This window comes from Epinephelus fuscoguttatus, linkage group LG6, assembly GCF_011397635.1.
Source record: "Epinephelus fuscoguttatus linkage group LG6, E.fuscoguttatus.final_Chr_v1".
Taxonomy (NCBI): Eukaryota; Metazoa; Chordata; class Actinopteri; order Perciformes; family Serranidae; genus Epinephelus; species Epinephelus fuscoguttatus.
Genome location: NC_064757.1, coordinates 46,224,321 through 46,238,770, shown reverse-complemented (window position 1 = coordinate 46,238,770; position 14,450 = coordinate 46,224,321). Strand labels below are relative to the sequence as shown.

The 14,450-nt window shown below is 42.8% G+C and overlaps 1 protein-coding gene across 1 annotated transcript; it reads left to right on the top strand.

The window, feature by feature from the left end:
* Window positions 1-4,233: 4,233 nt before the first annotated feature.
* Window positions 4,234-14,403, top strand: ciz1b (cdkn1a interacting zinc finger protein 1b). The gene is made up of 14 exons (XM_049579773.1): window positions 4,234-4,304; window positions 5,062-5,139; window positions 7,758-7,851; window positions 7,932-8,029; window positions 8,759-8,844; window positions 10,102-10,172; window positions 10,260-10,388; window positions 10,508-10,602; window positions 10,674-10,767; window positions 10,951-11,055; window positions 11,202-11,390; window positions 11,935-11,989; window positions 12,369-12,490; window positions 12,939-14,403. The coding sequence occupies exons 2-14, from the start codon at window positions 5,111-5,113 to the stop codon at window positions 12,990-12,992; spliced, it is 1,221 nt and encodes a 406-aa protein (XP_049435730.1). The 5' UTR covers window positions 4,234-4,304; window positions 5,062-5,110; the 3' UTR covers window positions 12,993-14,403.
* Window positions 14,404-14,450: the final 47 nt, after the last annotated feature.

Here is a 14,450-nt window from a genome sequence, read left to right as displayed (position 1 = left end):
TTTGAGTATTGGGTCATTTTGGTACCAGTGATGAAGGTCGTTCTTTTTATTAACAGACACAATTTTTGTTGCCAAGCTTCGTGTCTACATAAAGCCAGCACATTTGAAACTTCTTCAGACACAAAAATGGCTAAAACAAGGAACCTAACGCAGGAAACACGCCTGAAGATAAAGATTCTCAGCCAGGAAGGGTACAGCTGCCGCCAGATAGCCAGGAAGTGCAGATGCAGTCCTTCAGCAGTTGCATACACTCTGCAGAAATACAGACGAACCAACAGCTTGGAAGACAAACCAAGATCTGGGCGTCCAAGGGTTTCTTCAGCAAGAAATGACCGCATCCTGATCCGCATGTGCAGGCAAAACCGCCGAATGACATCACAGGAGCTTCAGCAGCAGTGGTCAAACCAAACTGGTGTCCAGTGTTCCACCCGCACTGTACGTGGCCACTTTTAGATCATGGCTTAAGGTCCTACAAGGCTATCAAGAAGCCCCTGATCAATGAGAGACAGAGGTTAGCCCGGCGTCGTTGGGCCCAGGCACACAAGAACTGGACAGCCAGGAACTGGAAGAAGATTTTGTGGTCAGATGAGTCCAGTTTCCAGCTTTATCTTCCTCCTACTAATGTGAGGGTACGAGAAGGCCAGGCGAAGCATTATCTCCAGCATGTACAGTACCTACTGTCAAGCATGGTGGAGGCAGGATCATGGTTTGGGGATGCATGAGTGCTGCTGGTGTTGGTCATCTCACTGTCTGTGATGGCACATTGAACTCTACCAAGTATTGGACCATTCTCCAAACCCACATGCTCCCTTCTGCGCGTGCACTGTTCCGTCGAGGTAAAAACTGGATGTTTCAACAAGATAATGCCCCTTGCCACACATCCAAGGCCAGTAGAACTTGGCTGCAGGAGCACAGTATCCAGGTCTTAGAGTGGCCAGCTCAATCCCCGGACATGAGCCCCATTGAAAATCTGTGGTGGATTATCAAAAGGTCTGTTTCAAAGCATAAACCAAAGAATTGAGAAGAATTAAAAGCAGTAATTCAAGAAGAATGGGACAAGATTACCCCTCAACAGTGTGAAAGGCTCGTGGGGAACATGCCAGCCAGGATTAGAGCTCTACTACGTGCCAGTGGCAGGACTACTAAATATTAATTTGATGATGTGATGGTTTATTTATTTTTTGTTCAGTTTTGAACACATTCTCTGTTATTTGTTGACTTTGATACCGACAATGTTGAGAACTGACATATTGAAACTGTCAGGAATTTAGTTTTGTTAGTTTTTCTTGTAAACAATAAACAAAAAAATATAATTTGTATTTGTTTGTATCTGTCTAATGCAGCCACACCTTTTGAAACACAAAAAAGATTTTTCCACAAATATTTCATGATAATATTTGAGATTGTGTAAAATTTTAAGGGTGTCCGAAAACTTTTTTCCACCACTGTACTTTTTATATTTTTAATATATTTTACACATTTTTATATATATGTTGTGTTTTTCTCACATTTTTTCTACATTTTTCATATATTTTTAATTTAATACATCTTCACATTGTTTAATATATATATTTTTTCCTTATCTGAATATTCTATGATTTGTACATATATTTGACACAGTGCTTATAAACATATTTTAGACATGTGTTGTACACATTTAAGAAGAAGAAGCAGTCTGTGCAGCTGAGGCGCCCTGACTCTGTGTTCCTGCAGGATGTTGGTATCAGGACATTTCCTCCTGCAGGGATCAATAAAGTTTAACCTCCTGAATATTTTGGGAGTGTGCGCTCACACTGACCCTGAGTCTGCTGGACCCAACACTGACACGGTTTAAAGACAGAAACCTGATCAGCTGACAGACAGCAGGACTTCCTGAAGCCGTCCTGACACACTGACAGACGGCAGGAAGTGGAGACTCCTCAGAGAGCTGCAGCCGTCAGGAGATCTGTCTGAGTTTCCATCCACAGGAAACTCTACAAACATGTGGAGAATCTATTAACCGCCACAAACTTTGCTCAACATTCTGTGTGTGTGTGTGTGTGTGTGTGTGTGTGTGTGTGTGTGTGTGTGTGTGTGTGTCTGGGTTTAAACTGGAGGGTCACAAACACAACGTGTGTTTCCAACATCTCAACACTCTGATGAACCTCCAGACTCTAAACTGGAGGATCTGTTAACCAGCAGAAACACAGCAGCTCTCAGTCTCTTCAGTCTGTCTGAGTCACACTGGAAACTCTCACCATGTTTTATCAGCAGACTCTGGACTGATCCAGACTGTCACCTTTCATCATAAAGTGTCAGAGGCTCAGAGAGGTTTCTCTGCCACACCAGAAAACAACAACAACAACAACAACAACACTGATCAGGTGATCATGTGACACAGACGTGTCTCAGATTTTGACAAGAGGTTTCATAACAAGAAACTTTTCTTCTTGTTATCACGTGAAACGTTCAACATCACAGCAAATAGTTTATTTATAACTTTTTATTTTATGGACAAGTTTCTTGTTACAACATGAAACTTGTCACGTTTGTTCCTCTCCTGCTGTGTGAAGCATTAAACCAGCTGAAACCAGCGGTGTCATAAATCTCTGCAGGAGGAGAGGAGGAGGAGAGGGAGAGGAGGGGGAGATGGGGAGAAGAGGAGGAGACTCACAGAGCTCATGTGGGAGCAAACATGATGGAAATGTTTAACATGTTAATGTGAGGAAGGTCACATTCTCCTCATCATCACTCCACACACAGCTCATGTTTTCAGCTCTTCATCTTCATCACCTCAGTCTGTGTCTGCTTTTATTCACACGTCTGCTGTCAGACAGAGAACACACACACACACACACACACACACACACACACGTAAACCTTCTAACGACCTCATGTCACATATGTTCAGCCGTCCACAAACTTTCGGCCACAAAGTGTTTTTGTATTTTCTGAACTTTTTCTTCTCAGAAGAAACTTTTTAACATCCAGAATGAAAAACACATTTTACTGTGAAAACACGTTAAATCAGTAACAGACACCAGTTTATATAGAGACACTGTGTGTGTGTGTGTGTGTGTGTGTGTGTGTGTCACATTCCAGGCGGCTGGAAACAGTTTTTACTGTACAGATCAGATGACAGCTGTTTATCTGTTTGTGTCAGACGTCTCTTGAAACATGTGGGGAGCGTTCACTATTTATGACGGGGGCAGGTCTAATGATTATTTGAGCACTGGGCAGAGACTTATGGGGGGGGGGGGGGTATTTATTTAAATGGAGATTAGAACATTTATCACAGCAAGAAACTGTAGATTTAAATATAAAATAAAATACATTTTTTAAAAATTAAAAATGTTGAAAAATATTGACAAATTTTAAAGAAAACGTGCCTTCCAAATCTGCCTTGACAAAATTAAACCATTTATCACAGCCAAAAAACTGTAAAGTAAAAAAAACCCTACAGTATATGCAAAATTGAAAAATAAAAATCAAGAAAACATTTCTTCAAATCACCAAATTATACAATTGATTTTAGCCAAAGACAGTAAATTTAAAAAAAAAAAAGTAAAACATAAAAAAACACAAACAGTAGAAGTAATAAATTAATATATATGCAGTAAAGAGGAGTTTAGTAGTGCGTGTGTGTGTGTGTGTGTGTGTGTGTGTGTGTGTGTTCCTCCTCTCATGTCTGCAGCGTCTCCGTCTGCTCAGTGAATCCAGGAAATTCCAGCAGATTCACTGCAACCTGCAAATAACTTCCAGCCCGCATCAGCCAATCACAGCTCTCCCCTCCAGCCCGGAAACACTCCGTACAATACATTTATTGATTGATTGATTTCACAGATAAACAGTTCCACACAGATAAACACTGATGTCATGAGGCTGCAGCCGTCACCTCTGCTCAGGCTTGTTTTATGTTATTCAGAGACATTAATCAGCTTCACTGTGAAATGGATCGTGTTTCTATTCTATATAACATCACAGTCTGGATTCAGATTCTCATCTAATGCAGGTAATTAACACAACACTGTGTTGATGAATGCAGGCAGTGACAACATTATGAACACAGTCACATTACAGAAGACACATAATCTGACAAACACAGATTACAAATAAAAGAGTGAATAAAATAAAATATAATTATATTTTATATTCCGTCATTTCAGTGTCAGTGATTTTATAACGTCAGACGTGTTTCAAAGACGCAGCTGCAGTTCTGCCTCCGGCCTGCAGGGGGCGACAGAGCGGCTCAGAAACAACCACCGAGTCAGCGTGCTGTGTTTACATGTAGCGGAGCTAGCTTTAGCCTTAGCTTCTGTTGAGCGGTAAGTTGAGCTTCATCTAATTGTGAATAAGTTAATAACATGTATTTACGCTTCTGTTAAACTGTGATAAACATCAGAGACATATTAAACATTCAAGTTTAGCTCTGTTTGTTCGGAGAAGCCACTTAATGTCGCTAATGTTAGCCAAACACGAACGGTGCAAGACTTCCATTAGAAATATACACAATTAAAGATTGTCTGTGTTTTTTACGAGTACAGTGTCTTATATCTAATTATGTAAGACATGTTAGGAATCAGCAGAGGTCAGTTGTATATTCGGCTTACACACTGAGCTCAAAGCAGGTTTTATTTTTCTACTGTTTCTTTTTAGTTCACCTGAGAATCAAGTCGTTTTCTGAGACCTCTGCAGCGGAGCAATGATGATCTCCGCATTAAAATGTCGTAATATTTGAACGGAGTTCTGTATAAACGAAAAGTAGAAGCGATCTTTATGAAGAGGAATGTGTCTCTGTGTTCATCAAGTTTGATTTAAGTCTGTGTTTATTCATATGTTAACCTGAAGACTGGACTGAAGCATTAATATTAACTAATTAGTTTGAGTTATTTACTGGAGTTTGTCCGTTACTGAGACGCGTGTTTATGACGTTTAGAGGAAAAGATTGTAGTTTTTGCTCCATAAGAGTTCTGTTTATTTTACAGGTTCAGGCGGCTGCAGCTTTTATTTGAATGTTCACAGTGTGGCTTTGTCATTTTAACTTAATCAGCGTCTTCATTTAACTGATCATTAAACTGTCAGTGCAGGTGAGTGTCGGAGCAGAGAGGTCAAAGGTCATCTGGTCTTCAACATGGTCAAACAGCAGAGGAGATCAGACAGGTGAGGACAGGTTATAATGGCTGCTCACTGGTTTCTGCTGTTAATGTCACACTGAGACATTTAACAACAGATCAGAGGCTCAAATGTCTCCTGTCATCTGAGAAACTGAAGTTAAAGATCAGTATTTACAAGACAGAGATATACATCAAAGTGTCACCTGTCAGACAGGTGAGTTTGTAGCGTAGATTTATCCCCAGTTGAACACGGTATGATTTGGGTGTCACACAGGAGAATAGCTCATGTCCTCTGCTACAGAAAGTGAAGGGAAAAGACAAATCATCATTTCATCCTTCAGTTAAAGAGTTTTATATGTTGAACCTAAAACAGACTCAGATCAGATGAAGGTTAATAATCAAACACAAGATCTCACACACCACTATCAATTAAAATAATCCAGAAACCAACACCAGTCAGTCTCAAACTGAAATTCAAAGCGCCTTTAAATAAATCAATCATAGCACGACCTTGTGTGTGTGTGTGTGTGTGTGTGTGTGTGTGTGTGTGTGTGTGTGTGTTTACTCTGTAAGATCATCATTTAAAACACACCTTAAAGGGATAGTACACCCAAAAATGAAAACTCAGCCATTATCTACTCACCCATATGCCGAGGGAGGCTCAGGTGAAGTTTTAGAGTCCTCACATCACTTGCAGAGATCCAAGGGGAGAGGAGGTAGCAACACAACTCCACCTAATGGAGGCTGACGGCGCCCCAGATTCAAACGTCCAAAAACACATCATTGAAACCACAAAATATCTCCATACTGCTCGTCCGTAGTGATCCAAGTGTCCTGAAGCCCCGACATAAAAAGTTGTTTGGAAAAACCTCATTTGAACTCTGTGTTTAGCCTCATTGTAGCCTGTAGCTCTGACTGCCTCTCTGGGCACTGAGCGCTCACGTGTGTGCTCCTGCGCGAGACCAGCGAAAGCATGAGCTTTGCTCACCCGTGTTTACATCACGTGACACGTGCACCGCAGGGGGAGACAACAGTAACCACAGTAGCTAAAAGATAATTTGCACTACGGTCTTTTAGCAAAGGACAGCCCAACATGTCTGAAGACTTTGAAACTGAGGAGGAACAGCATTTCTTTGTTGAGCCGTATTTGTTTGAGCCCGAGTATACGGACGAACTCAGGCTACTGGACGAAGCAGCCACGCAGCTCATGAGCCTAACCCTCAGCCAGCCGCAGAATACCGGAGTCGAGCACTGGAAACCTGGTGGTGTAGTTGTTTCAAATGCAAAGCAGTGCCAACGGATGAGGAAAGTCTTTGCTGCTCAGACTACCTGCACTTGAGAATCTGGACATCAGTACTGACGAGACTGCTGCTCTTCAGAGACCGTGCATCACCGATCACCCTGAGTGCGCACACGTGAGCACAGAGAGGCAGTCAGAGCTACAGGCTACAGTGAGGCTAAACACAGAGTTCAAATGAGGTTTTTCCAAACAACTTTTTATGTCTGGGCTTCAGGACACTTGGATCACTACGGACGAGCAGTATGGAGATATTTTGTGGTTTCAATGATGTGTTTTTGGACGTTTGAATCTGGGGCGCCGTCAGCCTCCATTAGGTGGAGTTGTGTTGCTACCTCCTCTCCCCTTGGATCTCTGCAAGTGATGTGAGGACTCTAAAACTTCACCTGAGCCTCCCTCGGCATATGGGTGAGTAGATAATGGCTGCATTTACATTTTTGGGTGCACTATCCCTTTAACATTCTCCTCACCTCAAAACTCTGATTCCAAAACTTTGTGTAAAACGTAGGTGAAACAGCAACAAGCTGTGAATTATTTTGAAACACAGGGAGACATGTCAAAATGTTTTTCCTCCAACAGTTGCAGTGCAGTTTTTCACACGACATTTTAACGAGACATTAACTCAATAAAACTACACAGATAAAGACAATATTTGAATCCATAAAGATGCTGTGCAGTGACACGGGACAGCTTGTGTTCACAGTGCAGACAACAAACAGAATCTGTTTCCAGTTCCTCACATGTGGTGATTTTGTAAATGTTTCTGTCAAACATGAAAGTAAAGTGAATAATTTTGGGTTTTGAACCGTTGGCTGGACAGAACGAGACATGAGGACGTCACTTTGGACTGAAGGAAATAATAACAGATGATTTTTTGACTGTTTCTGGAGATTTTACAGGCGAAATAATGAATCTGTAAAATAATCAATGAAGCTGTAAAATATTTTTACTGCAGCACATTTATCTGGCAGCTTTAGTTCCTTTACAGATTCAGATTATTGATACAAAATATAATCAGTAATAAATGTTGATGTGTTATCACAGATGAATCCAGCAGGATATAAGACATTCAAATGAGCTGATTAACACATTAATGAGTCAGTAACATCAGATATTTATTACTCTGCAGAATCAGTACTTTTGGTACTTAAAGTATATTTTGATTCTGATACTTTTGTACTTTAACTTCAGAAAGAGTTGGAGTCACAGATTATTTCTACACTGTGATATTATTATTATTATTATTATTATTATTATTCCATAATATTTCCTCCACCTGACTCTTTACAGACAGAATAATGTATGAATTATTTGAGCTTCTGGTCTTGTGATGAGCTGTTGACTGGTGTGACTGGTTTCTCTCTCAGGTGTTTTGTACCTGTCTCTGGGGGGTGTAACAGCGTGACGCAGGTTCAGTTCCCCGTCGGCCTTATACAGAGGAAACACCTCCTGACTCAGCAGGTCAGTGAAACAAACACACCCTCTGCTGTGTGTCTGCTGTCACCCGTCTGTTTCACTGTGTGTGTGGTTTTATTTGTCAGGGTTCAGCGACAGGAAGCTGCAGCTCCTCCACCACAGAAGAAGAGAGAGGAGAGATAGCAGGAGGAGGAGGAGGGACGAAGAGGGCGAGATTGGACGGGTCAGACACTTTTTATTTGATTTATTTTTATTTCTTTTTTTTATTTTAATTTCATTTATTTTTGATATATTATTATTTTATTTATTTCTAAAGTAAATTTTATTTTATATTTATTATTACTTATTTTATTTATTCATATTTATTTATTTATTCTTTTATTTTTTTATTTATAGTTTTATTTTACTGCAGATGTTTCACCTCAGTGCTGTTAGCGCCCTCTACAGGCCGCAGTCTTCATCACACTATGAACAGTAGTGGAAAAGAAATCATCAACATGCTGAAGAAGCTGTGATCAATAAACGACTGATTGATAACTGATTGATTAGTGATGATGGTCAGAGCTGTAGCTGTTGGTGGTGTTAAGTGTTTTGACCTCAGTCTGACACATGAACTGCAGCGTCTCATCTTTATTTACTGAGAAATATTAACAGTGAAAACCTGCTGCGTTCGTTCACTCTGCTGCGTCACAGAGACAGAAACAAACACTTGTTTACTGTTTGTAATTCAGTAAATAATAAATTAATTAGAACGAATATTAAAGATGGACGTTTTTATAGTTTGACATGTGACTGTAGAGCGTCAGACACTGAGGGGAACATCAGCTGCCTGACACACTGTTACTGCTGCTGTTGTTGTTGTTGTTGTTGTGACCCACACACATCACAATAAAAACAAGTTTAAATGTGTGACGTTTTATTGAACTCAATTTTTTTTCTTGTTTTCTCTCAGAAGTGAAGAGGCCGCCGCTCTGACCAATAGAGAGAGAGTCTCAGGGTCATGTGGTCAACCAGGAAGTGAGAGCTGCTCCACAGCAGGTGTGTGTGTTTCATTACTGGACCTCACAGCTGCCTCTGGTTGAGGGTGAGAGGCTGTCAGCAGATAAACAGAGATCTGTGTGGGTACATAAGACCCTAAAAAAGAGGCTGGATCATGGGGAGTACCACCAGTTGGTCCAGGAGCTTCTCCTCCATCATGGACGTTTACAGTACTGCACTTATCTGCTGTTTTCTATTCAGATGGTGCTAACTGTGCTTTGTAAAGTCGTATAGCTCTGGGTATCCAGCAACCACCACCACCAGTTTCTCCTCCATTGGTTACCAACTGTAAACTTGTTGTCAACTCGAGGAGTTCAGAGCGCTCTGGCAAAAAGGCCAGAAACACCTGACGCGTAGCGAGTGCAGAAGTTGTAGGCAGTTTTGAAAAGGTGTGTTCTGAAGGATTTGTTGAAGGTGGAGCGTGACGGGGAGTCTCTGGTGTCTTTAAGGAGGGATGTCTAGAGGATGGGAGCAGCAGTGGAGAAGGAGGCCCTGTCCCTCCAGGTCGAGCTCAGACAGGTCATGGAGGGCTTGATTAGTGATGATGAGGAGTGTGAAGTGGTTAAGCTGGGGGACAGGGAGCCAGTGGAGGTTATGAAGGTCAAGGGTGTGGGAGTGTGTGAGAAGATGAGCAGCAGAGCTCAGGGTGTAGTTTGAGTGTTGTGACTGACACACTGTAGAGGAGCCCGTCTCAGTCTGGAGGTGATGAATGTGTGAACGAGTCTCTGGGCGATGTTTCTGAGGTGGAGGAGGGCTGTGATGTGTGTGATGTGTTGGTCAGAGGAGAGGGTTTGATCAAAGGTGGAGGTTACAGAGGGGAGGAGAGCACAGTGGAGCTGTCGATGGAGAGGAGGAGCTGTGGCTGGATCTGAAGAGAGATTTGGGAGCAGTGATGATGGTGTTTGTCACAGTTCAGTCTGAGGCCAGGGTGGAACTTGTGTCCTTCTGTCAACTGTGACTGTGTGAATCTGCTTCTATAAAGGATGACACAGACCAATAAGAAACGTTATTTAAAGTTAGAGCAGTTCAGTTTGAAGCACACAAGTCACACCGTCTGCTCCTGAGTGGGAGGAGTCAACAGAGCGCCGGCGCCCAGCCCTGCTGTCAGTGACCTGATTGGTTAATGTCACTGTCAGTCAGTGTATCAGTAGTAGAGACAGAATGAGCTGTGACGTGTCTCAGATGTCTCATGTGTCCTCAGATGTCTCATGTGTCTCATGTGTCCTCAGATGTCTCATGTGTCTCATGTGTCCTCAGATGTCTCCTCCAGACCTCCTCCAGAGCAGCAGGGCTCAGCAGAGCTCAGTGAGGACAGCAGAGCAGCCGAGGTGATGATGTAACACTCTGATGTCATCTGCACTTCATGACGTCACTCATTAGTGTAAGTGTTGCAACACTTCCTGTTTGTGTGTCAGCTGCAGAGCGTGAGGTCACTGAAGGTCACCATCCAGCAGAGCAGTGAGAGCAGAGAGTTCGGACAGACGGACAGACAGACAGGTGGACTCCACTGTCACGTCTGTAACCTCACCTGTCGCTCCCTGCAGGTGAGACACGTCTCCATGGTAACGCCTCCTCTTCACTCTGCTGCTCTGGGGTCAGACCTCTGCTTCATGACAGACGACCGTGTGTGTGTGTGTGTGTGTGTGTGTGTGTGTGTGTCCAGGTGTTTCAGGAGCACATGACTGGATCAGAACACCTGAAGAAACTGAAGGAGATGACACACTCCATCTGCCTCAACACACACACCCTGCAGGACAGGTACACACACACACACACACACACGCGCGCACAGTGGACTCGTCCTGATTGGTTCCTCCTGTGTCCTCCAGGGGGCGTCGGCCTGATACGCAGCGCTGGTGTGACACGTGTCAGACTCACTTCAGCGGCGACGTCATCGTCCATCGACGGTCGAAACAACACAAGGTGGGAAACAACACTGATGACATCATGGACGCTGCTGCTTTTCATTGGTCAGAGGGTTGAACACTTCCTGTTGCTGCGTCACATTAAAAGCTTTCCACCTGTGTATCAGCAGGAGGCTTTTATTGTGAAGAGGTTCCAGGAAGTACGGGTTTATAAATGTCTCTTCTTCTTGTGTGTCTGCAGACGTGTAAGCAGCTGAGTCGTCCCTTCTGTCCCGTCTGTAAACGTCACTTCAGGACTCCCAGGAAGTTCGTGGAACACATGAAGTCTGCGGAGCACAAAGAGCAGGTCAGCAGGGGGCGCCGCCGAGCACAGCCGGGGGGGGGGGTCCATTTGATGAAGCCTGCACGGGCACACACCTGTAAAGCTCAGCACCAGAACGACCCGTTAATTAAAGTCAGGGTGAGTTTGATTCTGTGTCTGTCTCCTCCCAGGTGCACCTGCAGGAGGCTCAGGAGGAGGAGCTGATCACTGTGGACGCTGTCGGCTGCTTCGAGGGAGAGGAGGAAGAGGAGGAGGAGGATGAAGAAGAAGAGGTAGATGTAGCAGATGAAGAAGAGGAGGGTGGTGTAGAAGAAGAAGAAGCAAAGAAGGAAGTGATGGAGGAACAACCAGACGCTGAGGTGAGCAGCAGGTGACAGCGTTGTCACATGACCTCATGACCTCATGTTCGTGCTCACTGATTGGCTTCATCAATCCGACTCTCTGTCACGTGTGATTTTACATGATGTTCAACATGTTGTGAAGGTGGTGAAATAAAAAAGGTCATTTCGTGTTCAGCTGGTGAGTTTCAGTCCGACCTGAGTCTCCACAGCTCCACGAGGCTCTTCAGCCGATGATTAGTGTTTAATTAATAACTGATCAATAACAGTTTCAGAGTTTTTAAGAAAACAAAGTCAGAATTTTGATTCTCTAAACTTCTGTGCATTTTATATTTTATATTTTCTAACCCTCTACAGAATATCCATCCATACACAAATAACAACAAACAAAATAATAATAATTACGTAACATTTTAAAATACCAGAGTTTGTGTTAAATGACATTATAATCGTTTAACAGCTGAAAGCTCTAAATAGTTTTTCATGGTTTAATTTATGATGATGATTTTTCACACAACACAATAATGTGTGTGTGTGTGTGTGTGTGTGTGTGTGTGTGTTACAGGCAGCTGACACACAGGAAACAGACAGTGAGCAGTATGACCCCCACACCATATATGGTATGTTCCTATGGTTACTATGGTAACTGTTAGTTCTGTCTGACGGTGGTTTGTCGCCTCTCAGTGGACGACTGACGTCTGAGTTCACTCAGTAAACACACAGTAAATACAAAGTGTGTGTGTGTGGCTCTGACGCCGTAAACACGTTTTTTAAAATTATTTTTATACTTAATGTTCACTGAAAAATTATGTTTTTTATTTAAATCAGAATCTGTTTCATGACAGAATTCCTGTTTGTGTGTTTTCACACCATCATCATCATCATCATCATCATCATCAACCCGTCAATGAGCTGAACAATAATCAATAATAAATATTCAAACTAAGAGACAGAAATGACGATGATGTATAAAGAGTACGTCTCTGTGTGTCTCTACAGGAAGTAGTTTTGTGCTTCCCGTTTCTGGCTTCCTGTGTCGACTGTGTAACAAGTTCTTCTACAGAGAGACGACAGCACGACACACACACTGCCGGACACACACACACTACCTCAACCTGCAGGTAACACACACACGCACACACACACACACACACACACACACACACACCTGTCTTGCTTTACCTGTCAGCAGTGTTGTTACTCTAAAAATGTAATATATTACTCGTTACCCTTTTTAAAAGTAATAACATTACTTTACTCATTACTCCCTGCCCACAGTAACTCGTTATATTACTTTTCCGTTACCCCTCATGAAACTGGTTCCTGTGTGTCTCTGTGTGAACGTCACAGTGATCACTGCTAAGTGAAGCTAATGCTAGCTAGCTTCTTTTCACCTGGAGGTCTTCAGTTACCTGTGAGCGTTCCTGTCCCCAGAGATCCGTCTGACAGGCGCACAGTCACTCATGGAGCAACATTTCATCCAGCACATATCCAGCCACCAGCTCCATCACCTCTCTGTGTCTGCAGCTGCCCACGTGTTGTAATATTTGTTGTTTGTTTGTGTTTCAGAGACGCAGAGCTCAGAGGACACACGAGGACCAGGACAGATCTGCTCTCACCTGACCTGCTCACACTTTGTCCCACAATGCACCTGTGTATCCAGCTGATGGACTGATGATGATGATGATGATGATGATGATGACATCATCCTGCTCTCTGAATTTTGTTTTTTACTTTGTATTTATGAACAGATTATTCAGACAGTAAACAAAAAGAAATCAACAGTATCTCTGAGGTGAGGATGATGTAGGTGAGGATGATGAAGGTGAGGATGAAGAAGGTGAGGATGATGAAGGTGAGGATGATGCTCAGTACATCAGTTTGATTTATAATAAAGTATCACACATTGAATATGAGAGAGTTTATCTGAGGGAGCTGCAGAGGAAACTGACTGAGTGTCAAGCCTCAGATTCAGATTCAGGAGGATGATGTGGATCCTGGTCCTGGTCCTGGACCTGGTCCTGGTCCTGGACCTGGACCTGTGGAGCAGCTCCTTACTGTCACAGGGCTGCTGGAGGGGTTGTGGGAGTTTGTCCATCCAGGCTACATGTGTTAGTGGAGTTGGAGAGGACTGTGTCCCACGGGGAGTCCTGTCAGGAGTCCTGTGTGTGGGGTCGTCACTACGAGCCGTCCGGTCCCTGAAGGACCAAAGTGAGACTCGGCACAGTGTCAGACACGTCCTCAGTGGGTGCTGTCTCTTGTCTCTGATCCTGTTTGTGATACTCGTGGCCAGGATCTCAGGGTGCAGCCGGGGGGAGGGGTCTGGTCTCTGCTCTTTGCAGATGATGTGGTTCTGTTGGCTTCATCTCACCGTGACCTCCATCATGACCTGTGGAGGTCAGCTCCTCCCAGTCTGAGGTCATGGTTCTCTGCTGGATTGTTCCGTCAGTGTCTGTAATCTTATTGAAGAGGGTCACATCTGTCCTCATCAGGGACGCGTCTCAGACAGAGGTGTGTCTCTGTACTGACTCCTGGTGGCCGTCAGATGAACTGCAGCTTTAACTCAGTCAGGTTTTTAGATGGAAGGAATTTGCTTCAGTGTTTTGGTGCAGAGACAAAAACATAAAAATAGAAAGGAAAAAAATTACAAAAACAATATTTGTGTATTTTGTGTTTCATATTGTTTGTTTCAGAGCTGTATATTTTTACTTAGTATTTATGTTCTGTGTTTGTAACTTCACGTCACTGTGTCTCTGCCAGGACACTGTTGACAAGGAGACTTTTAATCTCGGGAGGTTTTTCTGGTTAAATAATTACAAATAAAATAAAAATGAAAGCACTTGTCAGGTATGTGCAAAAATATATTCTATTTTATGTTTTTCAAATGTTACAAAATGAATTTACAAAAAAATGTGGAAGGCAAAAAATACTAAAAATAATAGTAATGAAAATTAAAATGATAAAAACAGCAATAATACAAATGAATGACAATAAAATAAAATGATACAAATTCAAATAAAGCCTCTGAAACAAAGTTAATGATGGTTATATTTTACATATACATATATGGTACACGTGTTT

Coding starts and splice junctions, on each gene's coding strand:
- ciz1b (XM_049579773.1), top strand. CDS start 5,111: ATGGTCAAACAGCAGAGGAGATCAGACAG. Junction 8,845..10,101: donor TGAGAGCTGCTCCACAGCAG/GTGTGTGTGTTT, acceptor ATGTGTCCTCAG/ATGTCTCCTCCAGACCTCCT. Junction 11,056..11,201: donor CTGCGGAGCACAAAGAGCAG/GTCAGCAGGGGG, acceptor GTCTCCTCCCAG/GTGCACCTGCAGGAGGCTCA.